Source organism: Lampetra fluviatilis, chromosome 59 (genome assembly GCF_964198595.1).
Source record: "Lampetra fluviatilis chromosome 59, kcLamFluv1.1, whole genome shotgun sequence".
Taxonomy (NCBI): domain Eukaryota; kingdom Metazoa; phylum Chordata; class Hyperoartia; order Petromyzontiformes; family Petromyzontidae; genus Lampetra; species Lampetra fluviatilis.
The window spans coordinates 4,562,565-4,580,089 of record NC_136333.1 but is presented as its reverse complement, the minus strand read 5'-3'; the positions used below and the strand labels follow the sequence as shown (position 1 = coordinate 4,580,089).

The 17,525-nt window shown below is 48.8% G+C and overlaps 1 protein-coding gene across 1 annotated transcript; it reads right to left on the bottom strand.

The window, feature by feature from the left end:
- Window positions 1-1,133: 1,133 nt before the first annotated feature.
- On the bottom strand, window positions 1,134-15,164 carry LOC144950800 (uncharacterized). Its single transcript, XM_078880908.1, has 9 exons — window positions 15,147-15,164; window positions 13,177-13,232; window positions 12,311-12,566; window positions 11,284-11,366; window positions 10,448-10,661; window positions 9,092-9,270; window positions 8,607-8,768; window positions 5,650-5,770; window positions 1,134-2,665 (listed from the first exon to the last, which is right to left on the bottom strand). Exons 2-9 carry the CDS (start codon window positions 13,204-13,206, stop codon window positions 2,517-2,519), a joined length of 1,194 nt encoding a protein of 397 aa, XP_078737034.1. The 5' UTR covers window positions 13,207-13,232; window positions 15,147-15,164; the 3' UTR covers window positions 1,134-2,516.
- Between the last annotated feature and the right edge of the window lie 2,361 nt (window positions 15,165-17,525).

The window sequence follows — 17,525 nt, the reverse complement described above, 5'->3', positions numbered from 1 at the left end:
AACTGTGGCATGCGCTCCTTCAGCGGAGGAGTGACAGCGAGCCGACACGAACTCTCTCTGCTGAAGCCTTCTCGTCGTTCTAGATTTGAAGTTTTCGTGACTGCAAGGATCCATACTCTTTGGTTCTTTCGGTAACGTCACGTAGATGAAAAATTAAAATAAATGAAAACAACTAAATTAAATCACGACGTTTTGGAAGCAACACAAGCTTCCGTTATCAGGTGGAACAGCCACAGCAAAATCACTGTAGTCGGGGGGGGGCGGGTAAAACATCGTCGTGCCCAGCAGCAGCAGACCTCGACATTGGCATCGGTGAAAATCGTTGATTGCCACCATCACACGCAAGAATAGAATATATTAAAATTTGTAAACAATGCAGCTATTCTTAAAAGCAATTGTTCGCAAGTCCACTGTTAGGACTGGCGAGACATTACAAGAGTTCCCTTCTGATCCATGTCACAGACCTCTAGCCCAGCCCAACTCCTCTCGTTAGCTAATCGGTCCAATGTCGGGGACATTCCCCGACACTCATTGCTCAAGAGCACAGCTGTCGGCTCTGGGCAGCAGAGGTGCGCGCCTGTACACACGGAAGAAAGAGCTGTCGCTCAGTGGTGAGTGCACTGCGCTACTAAACGTATTTTAATTCAGCCTTAAATTAGTACCTGGTACGGAGTGTAAAACATCTCTGGGGAGACAAAGGCCGTCGGGCGGTGTCCCTATGCAGTGAATACATATTTAGCCTTAATAGTCTGTAACACGTAGGCTTTCGCGACCAATATTATTCATAAGGTTTTTGGGTTCTATCGCGTAAGTATAAATGTGTCGTAACCCTCCACCACCCGACACAGCCAATTAGTAAGGTTTGTCACGGAGAGAAAACATGCCAATTCATTGCCTAGTTCAGCACACCGAATATGTTGGGAGAGTAAATCAACAACATTTTCAATTAGTGCCCAAGACACCGGTGTGCTGAACTAGTTACGAATTGGCACGTTTTATTTACGTGAATAACCTTACTAATTGGCTGTGTCGGGTGGTGGCAGGTTTAACGCACCACATTTATATTTACCCGATACAAGTAAAACTCGTGCCGTCAGGCTTATCCGTTCGTTGCAGCAGACACCTTCACGATGTAGTCTCAAACGTTTATTGTGATCCATAAAGCAAGCACACGACACTCGGCAACGCATCAAATTAACTCCAGCACAGCAAAGTCGCCACTAAAATATTACGAGGCACACGCGGCGAGCACGAACACGACCCCCCACTGCACTTGGGTTGCCCTTCGGTGATTCATATTTTTCAGACTTTAGAATTTGCCGCAATTTCATAATTCATTTTTCGTGTTTTCATATTTGAATTTATTAAATCTTAAATTACGGATTTTTGTTGTTCCAGAGTAATACTTTTTTTTTATAACCGTCATTGCTTATGAACTATTTGCAATTTTTTGTAAAATATGAAATCATTTAATTTGAATGTTTAATCATTTAAATGTGAACATTTTAAAATCATGTTGTGCCGCGTGCCGTCAATAGGACGTCACGTGGAGATGGGAGCGACGTCATTCTCTTACATCACATTTCCCAGATTTTCCTAAATATCTGTTTAGAAAAATCAGATTTTTGTTCATATCTAGGACAATTTTTTTTTCTGTGTATCAACCTGCAAATCTAGAAAGCAACCCTGTACCCTTCAGTGAACACTGAAAAACAAACCCTAGCCCAGTATAGAAGTCGAAAAATGTACAAAATTGGACGGCATCACTGAGTAGTAGCTTCCGGCCATCGCAAGCGAGGCACTGGCGTCAAGGACAGCCAAAAATCTGAGTTGTTTACAACCCAAATTAATCACGGGGTGTGGGGGGCAACTCATCCGTTTACATTCCTAAAGCAGATAAGGAAATCCCACCTGGCAGAGAGGAGACATACACACCACACATCCACCTGTGGACGTTCCCGCAAAGTGGTTCAACACTTTACCCACCACGCCCGCAGGAGGGAACGGTCGACTGGGAAGGGGAGGACGTCACAAGCTCGTCCAAAAAGAACCCGTCGTCAAGGCGCCGTCGAGTTTAAAATGATGCGTGCAAGGCCAGGGAGAGCGGGTTTCTTGTGTACGGACAGTGCCAACGCCGTGCCAAACGACGCGTGGCCACAACCCGAAAAATGCCGGAGAGCTCCGCGGCAGTGTAACAGCGAAAACCTTCCCCAGTAGCAGAGACTCTGCATGCCCCCCCCCAACCCCTCTTCCATGTGCGTGCACTCTCTCTGGACAATCCAACGGCCAAGCGAACCACGGGAGCGCCTTCAGCGTGGCCCCCTCGTCCACCGGGTGTAGGTCGCGTTCCACAGCCAGGTGGCGGACAGGCAGTACCCAAACATCTCGACGGAGACCGTGCCCAGCGACGCCGTCATGAGCCGCGTTCCCGTCGCGGCCACCGCCTGCTTGCGCCACGTCAGGCACCGGCCGGCGAAGGCGGCGCGTGGGAGAGCGGCCCTTAGCGCACGGCCTAGTCAGAAGGCACCGTCGGGCGAGTGAGGTTGTTGCAGGTGGTGGTGCCGCCACCCGGGCTGCAGAGAGAAGCAGTCTGGGTCCTGGGCGATGGGAGCAAGGCATCCAACTTGACTGCCGGTCTCACGGAGTGCGTGGGGGTGGCCCTGTCCTGTGGAATGGTCGAATTGCGCACGTTTTAGGCAACGATCGACATTGCTTTCACGAACCCCACAACCATAGTTTTCGTTTTTTTCTTGTGGTTTTTTGTTCTTAAAATTCTCATTGTGCCCTGGAAATGGCGTTCATTGCACATCGATCACCACAGCAGTATGCACTGCTGTAATCATAGCAGGTACCACCACAGCAGTATGCACTGCTGTAATCATAGCAAGTACCACCACAGCAGTATGTACAGCGGTAGTCATAGAATACCACCACAGTCAGTATCCACTGCTGTAATCATAGCAGGTACCACCAGTCAGTATGCACTTCTGTAATCATAGCATGTACCACCACAATTTGCACTGCTGTAGTGAAAGCAGGTTCAACCACAATATGCACTGTTGTAATCATAGCAGGTACCACCACAGTCAGTTTGCACTGCTGTCGTGAAAAGCAGGTACCACCACAGTCGGTATGCACTGCTGTAGTGATAGTAGATACTGCTATATAGAGTTAGTAGATACTAAAACAGTCAGTATATACCACTAGTCAGTCAATACTGCTACAGTCAGTATATACTACATTAAAGTCAGTACATACTACTACGGTGAGTAGCTACCAGAGGTGGGACAAAGTCATTGTTATGCAAGTCCAAGTCGAGTCGCAAGTCATCAAATTCATGACTCGAGTCTGACTCGAGTCCAAGTCACATGACTCGAGTCCACATCTCATAGGTGGGACAAAGTCATTGTTATGCAAGTCCAAGTCGAGTCGCAAGTCATCAAATTCATGACTCGAGTCTGACTCGAGTCCAAGTCACATGACTCGAGTCCACACCTCTGGTAGCTACTAGAGTCAGTAGATACTACTATATAGTGAGTAGATACTGCTATAGAGTTAATAGTTACTACTATAGTCAGTGGATACTACTATAGAGTCAGCAGATACTATACAGTTAGTGGTTACTACAATAGAATCTGTAGATACTACTGTAGGCCCAGTAATTACTACTACGGTCAGTCGTTACTGCTACAATCAGTAAATACTACTATACAGTCAGTAGCTACTACTGGCTCAGTAGATACTACTGTACAGTCACTAGATACAACTACAGAGTCAATAGATACTACTTCCTCTATTTAACCCACACTTTCTATAACTTTTTGGTGGAGAAATGGACAAACGGCCCACCGGGCTTTCACAATACCTTAGTATCTTATATTCTTAGGTTTTTTTCGGTAAAGTCACGTAGGTAAAATTTTTTTATTTAAATTAATAAATGTAAAATAATAATAAAATAAAAATCACGACGTTTCGGAGGCAACACAAGCTTCACGAAAGCTTCTGATCTACCTTAGTATCTGTGTATGTATATGTATGCTTTTTAAGATAAGTTATGAAATATATTTTTCGCCCGGGCAACGCCGGGTACTTCCCGCTAGTATGTTATAAAGGGACCCTAAATAAAATTTTAAAAACACAAATATTAAAACTAATTTTTAACTTGCATAAAGTAATTCTATTTTTTTAATTTGCGAAACAGCCAGATAATACGACAAATCACTAGCCTTAAACACACAGTCGTTCATAAATTTTGAAGGCAGTATACTAGTATAGTATTATAGTAATAGAGCAAGTGCAGAATCACTGAACCGGAATTGATAGCTTGAAAGCATTTAGCGCAGGGGCCTTTAAAATGCGGGTCCCGTAGCATAAGCTACTTTTGCTTCTAGAATAATCCGCCACCGACGTTACCGGAAGGCTCAATTGCATCACATTTTAAAGTGTCATTTAATGCAACAATTAAATCGTAACAAGTTGAGTGGGAGCAGCGGCGCAGTTTTCTGATAACTGCACTGTGAACCCGGCGACCCGAGTCCAATCCCTGCCACGGCTAATACGGGTGGTGAGTTAAGCAACATCAGTGGCGAGTAATATCTAAACTCTAAATGTTAATTATGGTAAATTCTAACACTGTTTGAGACAAGGCTCTAAAGAAAGCCATCTGTGGTGTGGACCAATCAGTTTCAAAGACAATGCACATGCTGTCAGAGCATGTTTTGTTTGCATGTTCACCACAAGTATGTGGTTATAATTGTTTTTTTGGCAACAAAACTGACACCTTTTTTTACAAGGAGTCATGTTTGCATAGACCACAATACCTGCAGTCATAATGCAAACAAAAAACATAACTCTGATAATGTATGCACTGTCCTTGAAGTTTATTGGTCCACACCCGAGACAGCTTTCCTTAGAGCCTAGTCTCACATGGGTTGGACCAGATGACGCCAAAAGGCACACAACTCAAAGACAATGCACCATCAGATTGAGAGCTCGGGGTAAGCATTTACACCATTGGAACCTCATTTGCCAGTAGTAAAATATAATAATTGTTTTTTTACCCTTCTATCTGGCAACAAAACTGACACCTTTTTTTACAAGGACAGTGCATACATTATCAGAGTTATGTTTTTGTTTGCATTATGACTGCAGGTATTGTGGTCTATGCAAACATGACTCCTTGTAAAAAAGGTGTCAGTTTTGTTGCCAGATAGAAGGGTAAAAAACCAATTATCATATTTTTTACTGGCAAATGAGGTTCCAATGGTATATGTGGTTAATGCAGACATGATTCCTTGCAAAGGTTTCAGTTTGGTGTTTTAACATCTTAACACTTGTTTTATTGCCATGAAAGGGGAGCAACCTATTATCATGTTTATTAAAGTAGAGTAAGGCTGTGAGACTGCTGACCTGTGACCTGACTGCTCGAATAGGCTTTACCCAAATAAAAAATCAGGGTAAAGTCCAATTCTCATGTTTTCATTATTTTGATACTGGCATTAAGGTCCCGTAGATAATCGATTCACCCATGTCACAACCACATCTTAAAAGCCAACCCCATGGACATTTTTTACATCAAAGCTTCTTTTTTAAAAAGTAATAATTAGAACAAATTTTTTTTGCAAAGCTCTAGCAGCATGAAGAACAGACCTTCTCCCTGGGCCGCTCCCCCATCATCGCTGGCCAACCGTGGGGCCTCGGCAACGTCTCCTCCATCCTCACGGGCCCCCAGGCGACAAGGGGAAGCCTTGCAGAGTCCAAGCGTGCGCATCTGCAGGAGACGGAGACAGACTCACGGTGACACAATGGACGATGCTTGGAAAGCAGTAAAGTTCGAGTCAAACTCCTCGCGAGAGACGATACGATGCAGAACACCCCCTGGGCTTTGAAAGCCTATGGACCAATAACCCCCCCCCCCCCCCAAACAGCATCGTCCACTGCACATCAACCATGGCAGATGCAGATACTCGGTAGTGGTGAAGATGCCCGTGATTCTGCGCTAGGGTGGTGACCACATAGCCGTGTCACGTGGACTCCGTGACGACTCAAACACGGAGCATGGCCAGCTATCGTCACAGCGATGATTCACTACTCTGGCTACTCCTGACGCAGTCTCATTCACCAACTATGTAAAAAGAGTTGGTTGGTCTACATCAGCCATATGAAGCCGATAGAGGCGTAATAACAGCAATCCATTATCATGTTCACAACTCAAAATTTCATTTTCACACAGCTGCTGTGTGGGACTGTTCCACACCACGAACCTTGCGACAAATTCCACTCCTGGGCAGTTACCGTCATTAGCAACTGCTCCAAATCCTAGCTCCACCTCCCGTAACAAACCCACAACCAGTATGAGGTCAATAAAAACCCAGTCGAGGGCTTCATCCAGCAGGAAATTTAACTATTGAATTGCCTATGTAGTTAGTGCAAGACTCATTTACAGCTGCTAGGTTGTTACCAGTAGACGAGTCGACATGTAACCACGAATTGCAGCATCTGTACGGTTAGGGAATGGACAGGTAGTGCATTTGCAGACGTGGGTTAGGGAGCATGCGTTCAAACCCCCCCCCCCCCCAACCACATTGAACATGGCACTAGGGGTTAACGTAGCCCTTTGCGTGCAGAAAAGAACATGTTAGGATGCAATAACCCCCCCCCCCCCCACCTTCTCTGTACACCAAATCCACCTCTTGACCAAGATGTGGGTAATCCAAGGCAGCACTTAAGTCCCTCTTAAGCACTGGATATATGCAGCATCCAAAGATAAATTGACAGCATCAGGGGTAATGAAAGTCATTACAAGACATTAGGATTTTAGCAGGTTCAGTGTTATAACACTAAGCACTACCCCCCCCCCCCCCCAGGAAATCAGCTCCACCCACGGATCTCATTTCATGAAGGGATTATTGAAGAGTGCAGCGAGAAACCACACAGCTGGCATTTAAGTGCAGGAGAAAATTGGATGGCATCGCAGGAAGCCCAGTCGGGTTTTATCAAGAGCCCTTCACCGTTAGAATATTTGAAATGAAGGGGGGGGGCAGGTGGAGGGGGCAAAAAATGGAAAGCAACAGGGTGAGTGTTACAACAGCTGTGCGCAGGGGAGGGATTTAACCAGGCAGGAAGAGCTCAAAAAGAAACCCCAACCCTCTAAAATTGGAGAATTGGTGGAAAACCCAGGCCAAAAATGGAGGTGCATTGGCAATGTCGTCAGGGGAGGCAAGTTGCCATTATGCTCGATGTCGTCGCAAGCAGAGCTAGGTGGCATCCATTTGGAGCACTCCAGTGTGACCCCTAGGGTTAAACAGGCCTAACAAGAGATGGCCAGGCAAGACACCCTTTCGTTGGTAATCTACCATTAAAGCTGGTGCAGAACTTCCAAAACCCTCCACTTAGTGGAGACTCCAGGGCCATAACAGCCCAAGCAGAACTGGCGAATTGCCAAATTGCCCCACCAAAAGAGGCGAGATGAAGTCGTGGGCAAGTGGGCAGAGGTCAAATTTCACTTGGGAGACTTAACCACGGGTGGCTGCCTAGCTTTAACCCCAGGTTCAAGCAGCGGCAGTCCCATGTGCAAAGCCACGTGTACAGCAGCTTCAATCCTTGAGCACGTCACTGGGGTCAGGCCACAAGGTCTTGCATGAGGCTTTAATGGACAATGCACGCGATTGTCAAGTTGCATCGCACGCAATTAAACGGGAATCACCACACGAGAGCAAGGATGTGCAGCAGAAATTCGGTTTATTTATGTTACACAGGGGAACAAACGCCGCATGCCAGACGTAGCCACCAACAGCACAATTGTCAAAATCTTAACAGGACCCTGATATTTTTATAAGGTTAAAGGGAAAACCAACGTCAAAAAACTGGTGTCCATTAACACACCCAGCACTGTAAACTTGACTGCAGACAAGCCAGATATCCCCCCCCCCACCTCCACGTCAGCCGAGTGTCACAAGATCTGTTTTTGCCAAGGAAGCGTCACACAAACCTGGCAAATGACTCTGCATGGTTCTGTAAACGCCAAGGGTGTCACCACGATTCATGTTTGGGAAACTAATGCCAAACGCTTCAAAATTTTAAGCTGGCCAGTTATTTATCATTTGCTTGCAAAATTAGTAATTTGAACATCACTACAACCCTGGCTGGCTTCCAGTCCCTTAGCATGACACTTCAGGAGATGTGGAACACCATAAAACACGTGCACATCAAGCTCCAACGTCAAAGCATGTAATAACGTTAAGTATCCAGTTGCCTTGGTGGTATCAGCAAGCTAGAAGGATAAACTTGACAAGGCAGCGATTAATCCACTCCAGATCATTGTCCCCCCCCGGGGGGGGGGGGGGGTGGTCTTAGACTGGAATTTATAGTAGTGAAATGTGCCTGGGGAGGGCATTCAAGTAGCCAATAAATACAAAGACTAGCAGATTATTCTGCATCAAGGATGGGTGCCCAATGGTTGCATCTGTAGATGTTCATGGGATTATAATAGAACACGGTGCATGGATTGGGGGGGGGGGGAAATCGGATGACGTTGTCAGTCGTCACAGGTCATCGGCAAGCTCCCCAGGGAAGCCGAACACGTGGCCGTGGTAGAAGGGACCTACCACCCAGTTAAGCGACGAGTTGTTGATGGCGTGGTCGTACGCACGGTTCACCACGGCTGTGCACATAGACTTGGCCACGGCGAGGGAGCGGCGCGCCAGCCAGCCCACAGGCACCAGCGCCTTGGAGAGCAGCAATGGGATTTTGATGGTGCACTTCTGAGACTGGGGGGGGGGGGGGGGGGGGGGGGGGGTGTAGATGAGACTTAAAAAGTGGCAAGGTGGATACATCAGCTGCACAATTAATAGCAGAGCCACACTAAAAGTGGCCAAAAAGAGCATTGTTAAAGTGGTCAAGCGTTGAGAAAATATTAACTGTGGATAAGAAAAAGTGAACTTAAGAGATGTTGGCATGAGGCCTTCATCTTCACCACTACCAAATTGAAATTGGCATTTCCTCCACGTGAGAAACGTGCTACAAACAGCACCGATGGCAGGGGGGGGGGGGGGGGTGTGTGTGACGTGCACTAGCAGGAGGATATATGTACAGCAGCGTCGCTGGGTTCCTGCTGCTCGAAGCCCACGCAGGAGTGGTGCATGGCGCTGGCTCTGCGCGCACACAGGTCGTAGAGGCCTCGCGTCACACGGCCGGCCAGCAATGCCACGCGCACCACAGGGTGGGAATCCTTCCCGTGGTAGACTGCTTCCGCCTCAGGAGCCATTCCACCTGCAAGGTGGAGGGAGGGGGGAGTCACAAACGCACATGGTGGCTCTCGCCATGCACAAGGGAACCCACACCCATAGATGGTGACAGAGGGTCACGTCACCTGGTACAGCCAGCAGTGTTGCACCTGGAGATTTTGACAAGGTTTTGCCATGTAAACAGGGAGGGACAATGTGCAACTCAGGACTGCCAAAATCACGACTCCCCCCCCCCCACGTAAAGGTTTTTGTACAGCTATTTGGCGACAGCCATGAATTTCCATGAGACCTTGAAGACCGTTTGAAACAAGAATCGGTGCCTGGCAACTCTGCATGCGGCCTTTTCATCATAAACCAGAGCCACAAAGCAGCCGTTATAAAATCAGAACCTGCCATGGATGTGACTAGGGATCAATTTGTTGGTGTCATTTGAGCACCACTTAGTCTTTCCAGATGGGCCTCATTTGCCATAAAATAGGAAAGGCAAAGTTGTGATTGTGTGTCTGTTCAAAATGTTTAGTGTATTTCCCAACATACAAACTTGAAATTTGCCATGTGGATACTTTCCAGATTGTACACCATGCACAAATTATGAAAACACACGTCTGCTTTTTTGGGGGCAGAGCTCAATAATGCATATATTTTTTGCACGGCAAATGATCTGTGACGTCAAATCTGTCATGTGACCGACGCATGTGGAAGCATAACACATTGTAGTGGTTAGCGTGCTGCGAACCCAGTGACCAGAGTTAGATTCCTGCTCACGGTCAACACCGGTGACGATTATTTCAACTGGTCCTGGGCCTCCTAGGTCGACTCAAACAAGCAACTGGTGTGCTGTGTGTGAACATTGCCAATGGGGAGACAAAGGCGGCCGGGCGTGGTGAATCCAAGTCCTGGGCAAAGCCGGGTAGTACAGCTAGTTTGCCATAAAATCGGATTCTACATTAGCATGTATCGATACGATGCAATTGACATGCCATTGAAATGAATTACAGGTGGTTCCTAACACTGGGTGAGAGACCTGGCCACATTTCAGGTGAAGTAGTGCCTGTGCTTAATTTGTAGTTACAAATCCATGTATTTAACGTTACATTCACTTAAAACGCAACAGGGTTGTGTGGACGCAGTAAAGGTTTAACCAGCATCGATGTACAGCAAATCAGCCACAGGCGGCTACCCTAGGGAGTAACAAGCCTCACCGTCGTGGCCTTGGCCCTTCAGGTAGCAGCCGACGTATTCCTCAGTGCGGCACAGCACGCAGTCCACACCCGACAGCAGCCTGGGCCCCAGCTGGCCCAGACGGCCGCCCAGCAGGGAGCGAGAGGCGCTCACGGCGCCGGAGAGCACGCTGGCAACGGCACCAGCCACGCTGCCCAGGGCGGAGGAGGCAGCTGGGATCTCGCCACTTTCCACCTGTGCACAAATTACAGCAGAGTTCTGCAAGATGGAGATCTCATGATGCAAATGCGTACTGAGTTCAATACTCCGATGGCGCGTTGTCCGAGTTGTGCGCCATCTGGCTGAACACCATAGACTGGGCTCTAAAAAAAAAAAAGTCTCTGGTGTGGACCAATCAGTTAAGGACAAAGTATACATTATCAGAGTGCTGTTTTTTGCATTTTGTGGTTAATGCAAACAACTCCTTGTGAAAAGGTGACAGTTGTGTAGGATAACCCATTATTATATTCTGCAAGATGGTATAAAATGTTATGCCGACTTGACGATTAGAAATGCCATTTAAAATATTGGTTTGAGTTGGCAGCAACAGCTCGAAATGCAAGCATTGTATACAAGGCCCATGTTGTGGTAGATAGTACAAAATAAACTTAGAGACTCAATCATTCGATCCCAAAAAATAATGTTTATCAAGGGGTCATAAGTGTGTAACTTTAATAAAGTGTTCCAACAAGCAAAAAAGTTTACATTAAGCACACGTGACAAGCCTTGCGATGTGCAGAGATTTGACATTGTGCGTGTATTACAACTGCCAAAGTAAAAAATAGAAGGCTCTGTCTACATTTCCATGGAGACCAACCTCTTTGTCCGAGGGGTGCAGCAGCGACAGCTTTGTCTCCAGGAAGTCCACACCTCTCACCGCCAGACGGCTGGCCACCACCACTGGGGGTCCACACGCACCACATTACAACGTCACATCTCACATCCACCATATCTTTCAGTTAAGCCCATCAGGCAATTCGTTTGTCCTAAAAAAAGTCTCGATGTACACCTTGGTGACGTTTGCATGGAGCCTTTAACCGCACAAGATTGTTGGGCCAAAGCATCACTTGGCCGATTTATCTTCTGCCGAACGTCAGCAGCAAGCATTGTGAAAATTATTAGTGCGCTTCAAAAAAGTTCAGAGAATTTTCAATACCACGACAGAATGTGCCCTCCAGGCTCTGGAGAAGAGTCTAGGTGCTTGACAACGATGGCAAGTGGACTCTTCCTTGAAGTTACACATTTGTTATGCAAGTTTTGCCCATTCTTTCCATTAAAAAAATAGTCTCAAAGTGTTAGCATTTTTATAAGCACCCTCTCTTGCCGTGTAACAACATTTCACAGCATGTTGCCACGTGGTGGAGGCAAGCTGCTTAGCAAAATTCATGGCAATTAGAAACTCTTGAGCATCATTCCCCAGGACAGAAAATTGTATACGACAGAAGACTGGCAGAGCAACCTTGGGGAGGAGCCAGGTCAAGGCGTTTACTACAAAACTGACAAACCAACCCACCAGAGGGGGACATGGCAAGTGCACCTCATGGCAGCTGCATTTGGGCACTGGATCAAGAGACTTGACCGATCAGCACCCCCCCCAGATAGAGATGGGCACGAGGTCAGATAGGCTATGGTGGTTTGAAGACAGTGGTCAAGTGCGATGGACACAGCACTGCCTTCAAAATCGATTGCATTTGTACCCCAATGCCAGTGCAAGACTGACCAAAAATTGGCAAACCCCACGCGTATGTTGAGTGGATCACTTTCAGCATTATATAGCTGGCTCACAGAAGACCATTTTCGAGATTTCCACTGCACTACAGCGAGCCAACCCCACAGCTACTCACGTTGCGGCTTCAGGGCCCAGGCCACAGGCCAGGCAGTGGTGGAGGCCACGGTGGTGGCAACAGAGACGCCAGTCTCGGCGACCTTGCACGCAGCACCCACGACACCGCCCCGGGCACGCACAGCACCGTAGGTGCCCCCCACCCGGTCCAGCAGAGAAGCCACCAGCGGCACGCGGTGCAGACGCGCCACCACACCTTCCTCCGTGGTGGTGATGTGTGGGTTCACCGCATGGCTCTGCGGCACCTCCACGGAAGCCTGTGGATAGGTGGTCATAAACATCCCCCACCACCAAATGCCACTGGAGCCAGCAACCACAGCCACCCACCATCATTATCGTTGTGCCTATTTTCCACACTAGCACCAGTGAGCACAATATTCTTCCGGTTTGGAACAGGGGCTGGATGAAGCCACGTCAAATCCCACGTACTGCAAGAGTCGGAGGACAGAGTTTTACGGCCAGGCACAACGCAAGTGCATAGCACTTGATTAAAGTTGCCGCATGTGGGGGGCCCACGCAAACCCCAGCCCGAACGCAATTCCAAAATAAGCCCAATAGCTCTCAGGGCAACAGTACGTCTGGATCAACGATGAGTGTGCAAAGTGGGGGAACAGACTGCCCCCCCCCCCCCCCACCATCACCAGCAAACATGACTGAACACCAGAGTTCTAGCAAGCCGTGGGGAGCATAGGCAATGGTGCCCCCCCCTCCCCACCTATCCAGGAGCTGCCCATTTTAGAGCTGGCTTTTTTTTTAAAGGAGCAATTAGTTATTTTGGCAGACCATGTATTTTGGGAGGGACCTGTACGAATTAGAGCCAAGTTGGAGCTACAGGGCATTCAGCCGAAGACCACACAGAGGACAAACCTCGCACTGTTGTTCAACGTATTCGGCCATTGTGAATCCGCAAAGCAGTTGCAGACCTTGGAGGGGCAGAAGAGAAACCAGAGATTAGAAGCTGCAGCAACAAGGACGGGGATCGCGTTTATCAGGATGCGCGTCCTATATTTACCAAGCCCACAGATGGACAAAGGGAGCCCAAAATAAAAAACGCGACATTGGTCTGGCCGGAATCCAGCATCTAAAAACCACTTCACCTGCAACAGCCACTCGCCACAAGAACGTCAATCCTAGCCATTTGTTTACCTTGCCAATGCAACATTTCACAGTAGTCCATTTGAAACAAAGTTAACCCCATCGGCTATTTCAATGTTGCAAGTAAACCAAAACAGCCACGTCTCAGCACAGGAGCTCTGCATAACAGCTGGGTAATGGAGCTTGCACTCGACCAAAGTTTGGCAAAACCGTAGCCTTGCAGGAATGCCGCTGCTGGTGGAAGTGCTTCGAAAGAGCATTTGGCCTACTCTGCCACCAGCCAGATGTTTAAAAAAGTATCCACATTGACACGGACATTAGCCAAACGACGTTACACATTTCCACACGTGCATCCCGACAGCAGCATCGCCTACCAGTCCACGTGTCCCACATACCTGCAGAGCTGGATGGTAATGGGCATTGTAGTCACAATTTGGCACGGCGATTAAAAACAAAACCTCGTGTCAATAGCTCTCCTGGGGGAGAGCCACACATCAAGTGGTTCGATTCAGGGCGGTGGGTGTCATTTTGGGTTCGAAGCATTTTGAAAAAGTCGACGCACGCTGCAGCCGGCTCCCCCATGGGGCAAAGCACAGCAAGTCTCGGGTTTAGACGACTACTTCCCTTTTAGTAGCAGCGAACGTCATGGGATGATTATTACGATGCAATTACTAGATGGGCCTACCATGCACGAGTCACATTTAAAAATGTGTTGCCATAAAAAAAGGTGCTGGTGACGTGCCAAAAAACAATGCTGTACCGCACTTCTTTGCTCCCCCAACCACAGACCGATGCCCCTGGTATTACTCGGTGTATGCAACCCCCCCCCCTCCAGATCCCGTGTGGACGAGGCTCACTCACATTCCAGATAAACATGGGCACAAAGCCAGTGGCCTGGATTGTGTGTACTGCATGGCAAACACGAGCGCCACGCAGGCCGTCTAGAGGCTTTTGGGGAGTGTTGCTGTTAGCGAGCACCTATTAAAGCCCAGCACAAGTGCCGCTTGTGGTGGCACAACCGACGCCCGGCCGTCTTCGTCTTCCCTCCAGCACAGATTTAACAATGAGGCAGAGCCGATCTTAGGCGGGGGGAGTCTACTAAGCATTCGCCACCCGATGGCTGGAGTGTGGTGGACGGGAATTGAAAGCGGGGGGGGGGGGGCGAGCAGGTTGGTACGCGCGAACCACTACGCCAGATCCCCGTGTCGGGGTCGTGCACGCGGACATCACAAAGGGCTCCCCCCACGCACATCGACTCGCGAAGTGGAGCCCATCCAGCTAGGGCTGGGAGCGAGCGCTGTTTTAGAGAGCACCTATTAAGGCCGGCGGTGTGTGTGTGTGGCTGGCACCACGCTTCGGCCGCCTTTGTCTCTCCTAGCGAACACCAGCCATCACGATAATGGATAAAAACACAGGCGATGTCGCAAGCAGCATGGAGAGGAGAAAAAGAACCCCCGTGTAGCGTACACAGCCTTGCGGGACAAGGGCTGTTAACGAGCACATTAAACGCTACCGCGATGCGGTCAGCGCCACGCTCGGCTGCCTTTGTCTCCCTTGCCTAGGATGCAGCGTTAAAGCATCCTACTCGTGAGAAAAGGCCAAAGTCGAGAGCCATTATCAAGAACAAACACCCGCCACCAATGTTACCCCGTGGCAGGAAAGGCAACCCAGCTTGCCGTGTTGGTAGCAAGCGCAGTGGGCACAAACCCACTACACACGTGTAGCGCTGTAACCACGCTCACCCCCGCAGCGATGGCCTCGACCGAACCAGTAACCCCGTGCGGGCAAGTTTACCCACCCCGTGGTGGTTGTGGGTCGTCGTTCGAGAACCCCGGAGGAGAGCGTGGAGAGAGCGCGTAGCCACACGGGGCCGGAGAATCGGCCACTCACCGGTGGAGCTGAGCTGATGGAGCGAGGCAGAAGCAGTGATGACGCAGCGTCGTGCAGACTCTCAAACGCCGTCACTATATATACCCACAACGCGCGCGCAATGAACGCACACAATGGGGCACACGAAACTCATTGTTCACGATTGCAGTTGCGTGCAGAGCGACCGGTTTGAGTGGCGCTATCGATTGATAAGTGGTGGCCACGTGGAGAGAGGGGGAGGACGGTGGTGGGTGGGTGGGGGGGAGGTGATTACGAACTAATTGGGATGATCGAGAGAAACGCTGCTTCGCCAACACGCTATCATCGCCAACACTCACAAAGACAAAGATCCCCCGGATAGCCTGTCACGGACTGTTGGGGCAAGTGCTGTTGGCGAGCTCCTATGAAGGCCGGCCAGCACCACGCGCGACCGCCTTTGTCTCCCTCGTGGCGATGTTTACACACCGCACCAGTTATATTAGATGCATTATTGCTCTCCCTGCGATCACCTGATTGGCACCGTTAATGGGCACGTGCGTTTATTGAACGTATTTCGCAACCGTGCGTCGCCCAACCGTGCTGATCGGAGGGTGCTGGAGTTTGTGAGTTGAGCACGTGGCGAGGGGGTAGGGGATGACACAAGCTGGCACTGACTTCATTTTCATTGCGTCATTGAGAGAGGATCAGTGGTTCTTAACCTGGGGTGCACGTTGGGGGGGTACGAGATGCCCCTCTGGGGGTGCGAGTCGTGTTGCCAGATTTATTTTATAGAAAGTAAATAATCGAAAACACAAATTAAGCACGGGTGCGTAAGGGGCCGTCCATAAATGACGTCACGCACCTAGGGGGAGGTCAGACATTTGTGACGATGTGTGACGAGGGGGAGGGGGGTGAGAAATGTGACGTCACATCAAAATGCGCAACTTTAAATAAATATAGACAACACGTTCTACTTAATTAAATAGACTTTTTAATACATGTTTTCTTCTACAACATTAGAGTGCAGCGGCACATTAAATACGCACTACAATGACAATAGTTTAAAGAGATTTGAAGCATGTTTTATTTTCAAAATGGAAATATGGTTTTGGGGGAGGGGCAGAGCTTTGTGACGTCATATTTGAGGGGGGATCTGACTTTTTGTGACGCCGCGTGACGAGGGGGGGGGGGTCAAAAATCGTCCAAAATCGCGTGACGTCATTTATGGACGGCCCCTGAATGCATCACGATCTGTGCGCCCCGCGTCTGCTCTCATCGCACTGAGCGAGCGCGGTGAAGTATGTTCCCAACAACCCCCCCACCCCACCCCAGCCCCCACCGCGACCCATACGGTGTGGGGGGGGGCACTCATCCAGCAGTGGATTGAGCAAGTTGAGCTTGTGCGCGTGTCTTGAGCGTTACACACAAAAAAGATAAAGACCCCCCCCCCGCCCCCGTATAGCCTGAACAGACTGTTGGGGCAAGTGCCGTTAGCGTAGCACCTATGAAGCCCGGCACGGCGCACGAGGGGGGTGGGTGGCCAACACCACGCCCGGCCACCTTTGTCTCCCCAGTGACGATGTTTACTACACACCGCACCAGATACTCATTTGAGGCTGAGTCGACCTAGGGGAGGCCCATGACCAGTTCAGACAATCGTCACTGTTGGTGTTGGCCGTGAGCGGGGATCGAACTCGAGTCGTCGTGTTCGTGGCGCAGCGTAGCGCTAACCGCGGCGCCACCGCTCACACGCGCACGCGCTTTGCACGGGAGGATAAATACTTGTCCACACAAGAGGGGTAATTTTTTTTCTCGGTTCCTAATTGTTGCCCAAGAGGGGTAATTTTTTTCTCGGTTCCTAATTGTTGTGGGTTTTACTCTCAAACACACAACCGGTTAGTGCTGTACTCGTAACGAATTGGCACGTTCTGTTTACGTGACAACCCCCTTACTAATTCTAGACTTGAAGCTTTCGTGACTGCAAGGATTCATACTCTTTGGTTTTTTCGGTAAAGTCACGTAGGTAGAAAATGAATAAATGAAAAACAACTAAATAAAATCACGACGTTTCGGAGGCAACACAAGCTTCCGTCTTCAGGTGAAATCGTTACAGCCAAAATCACTGTGTGTTGCCTCCGAAACGTCGTGATTTAATTTAGTTGTTTTTCATTTTTTTATTTTTAACCTATAACACAATTCTCAAAAAAAATCGGTAAAATTACAGTAAATTTCACTGGCAACTTTCTGCCAGAAAAGTTACTGTAAATTTACGG

Excerpts from the sequence above, each read along its gene's own strand:
- LOC144950800 (XM_078880908.1), bottom strand. The coding sequence starts at position 13,206 with ATGGCCGAATACGTTGAACAACAGTGCGAG. Across the intron at positions 11,367-12,310 it reads CTGGGCCCTGAAGCCGCAAC|TGGTGGTGGCCAGCCGTCTG; the intron begins GTGAGTAGCTGT and ends GTGGACCCCCAG. Across the intron at positions 2,666-5,649 it reads GGGAGCGGCCCAGGGAGAAG|GACAGGGCCACCCCCACGCA; the intron begins GTCTGTTCTTCA and ends ACCATTCCACAG.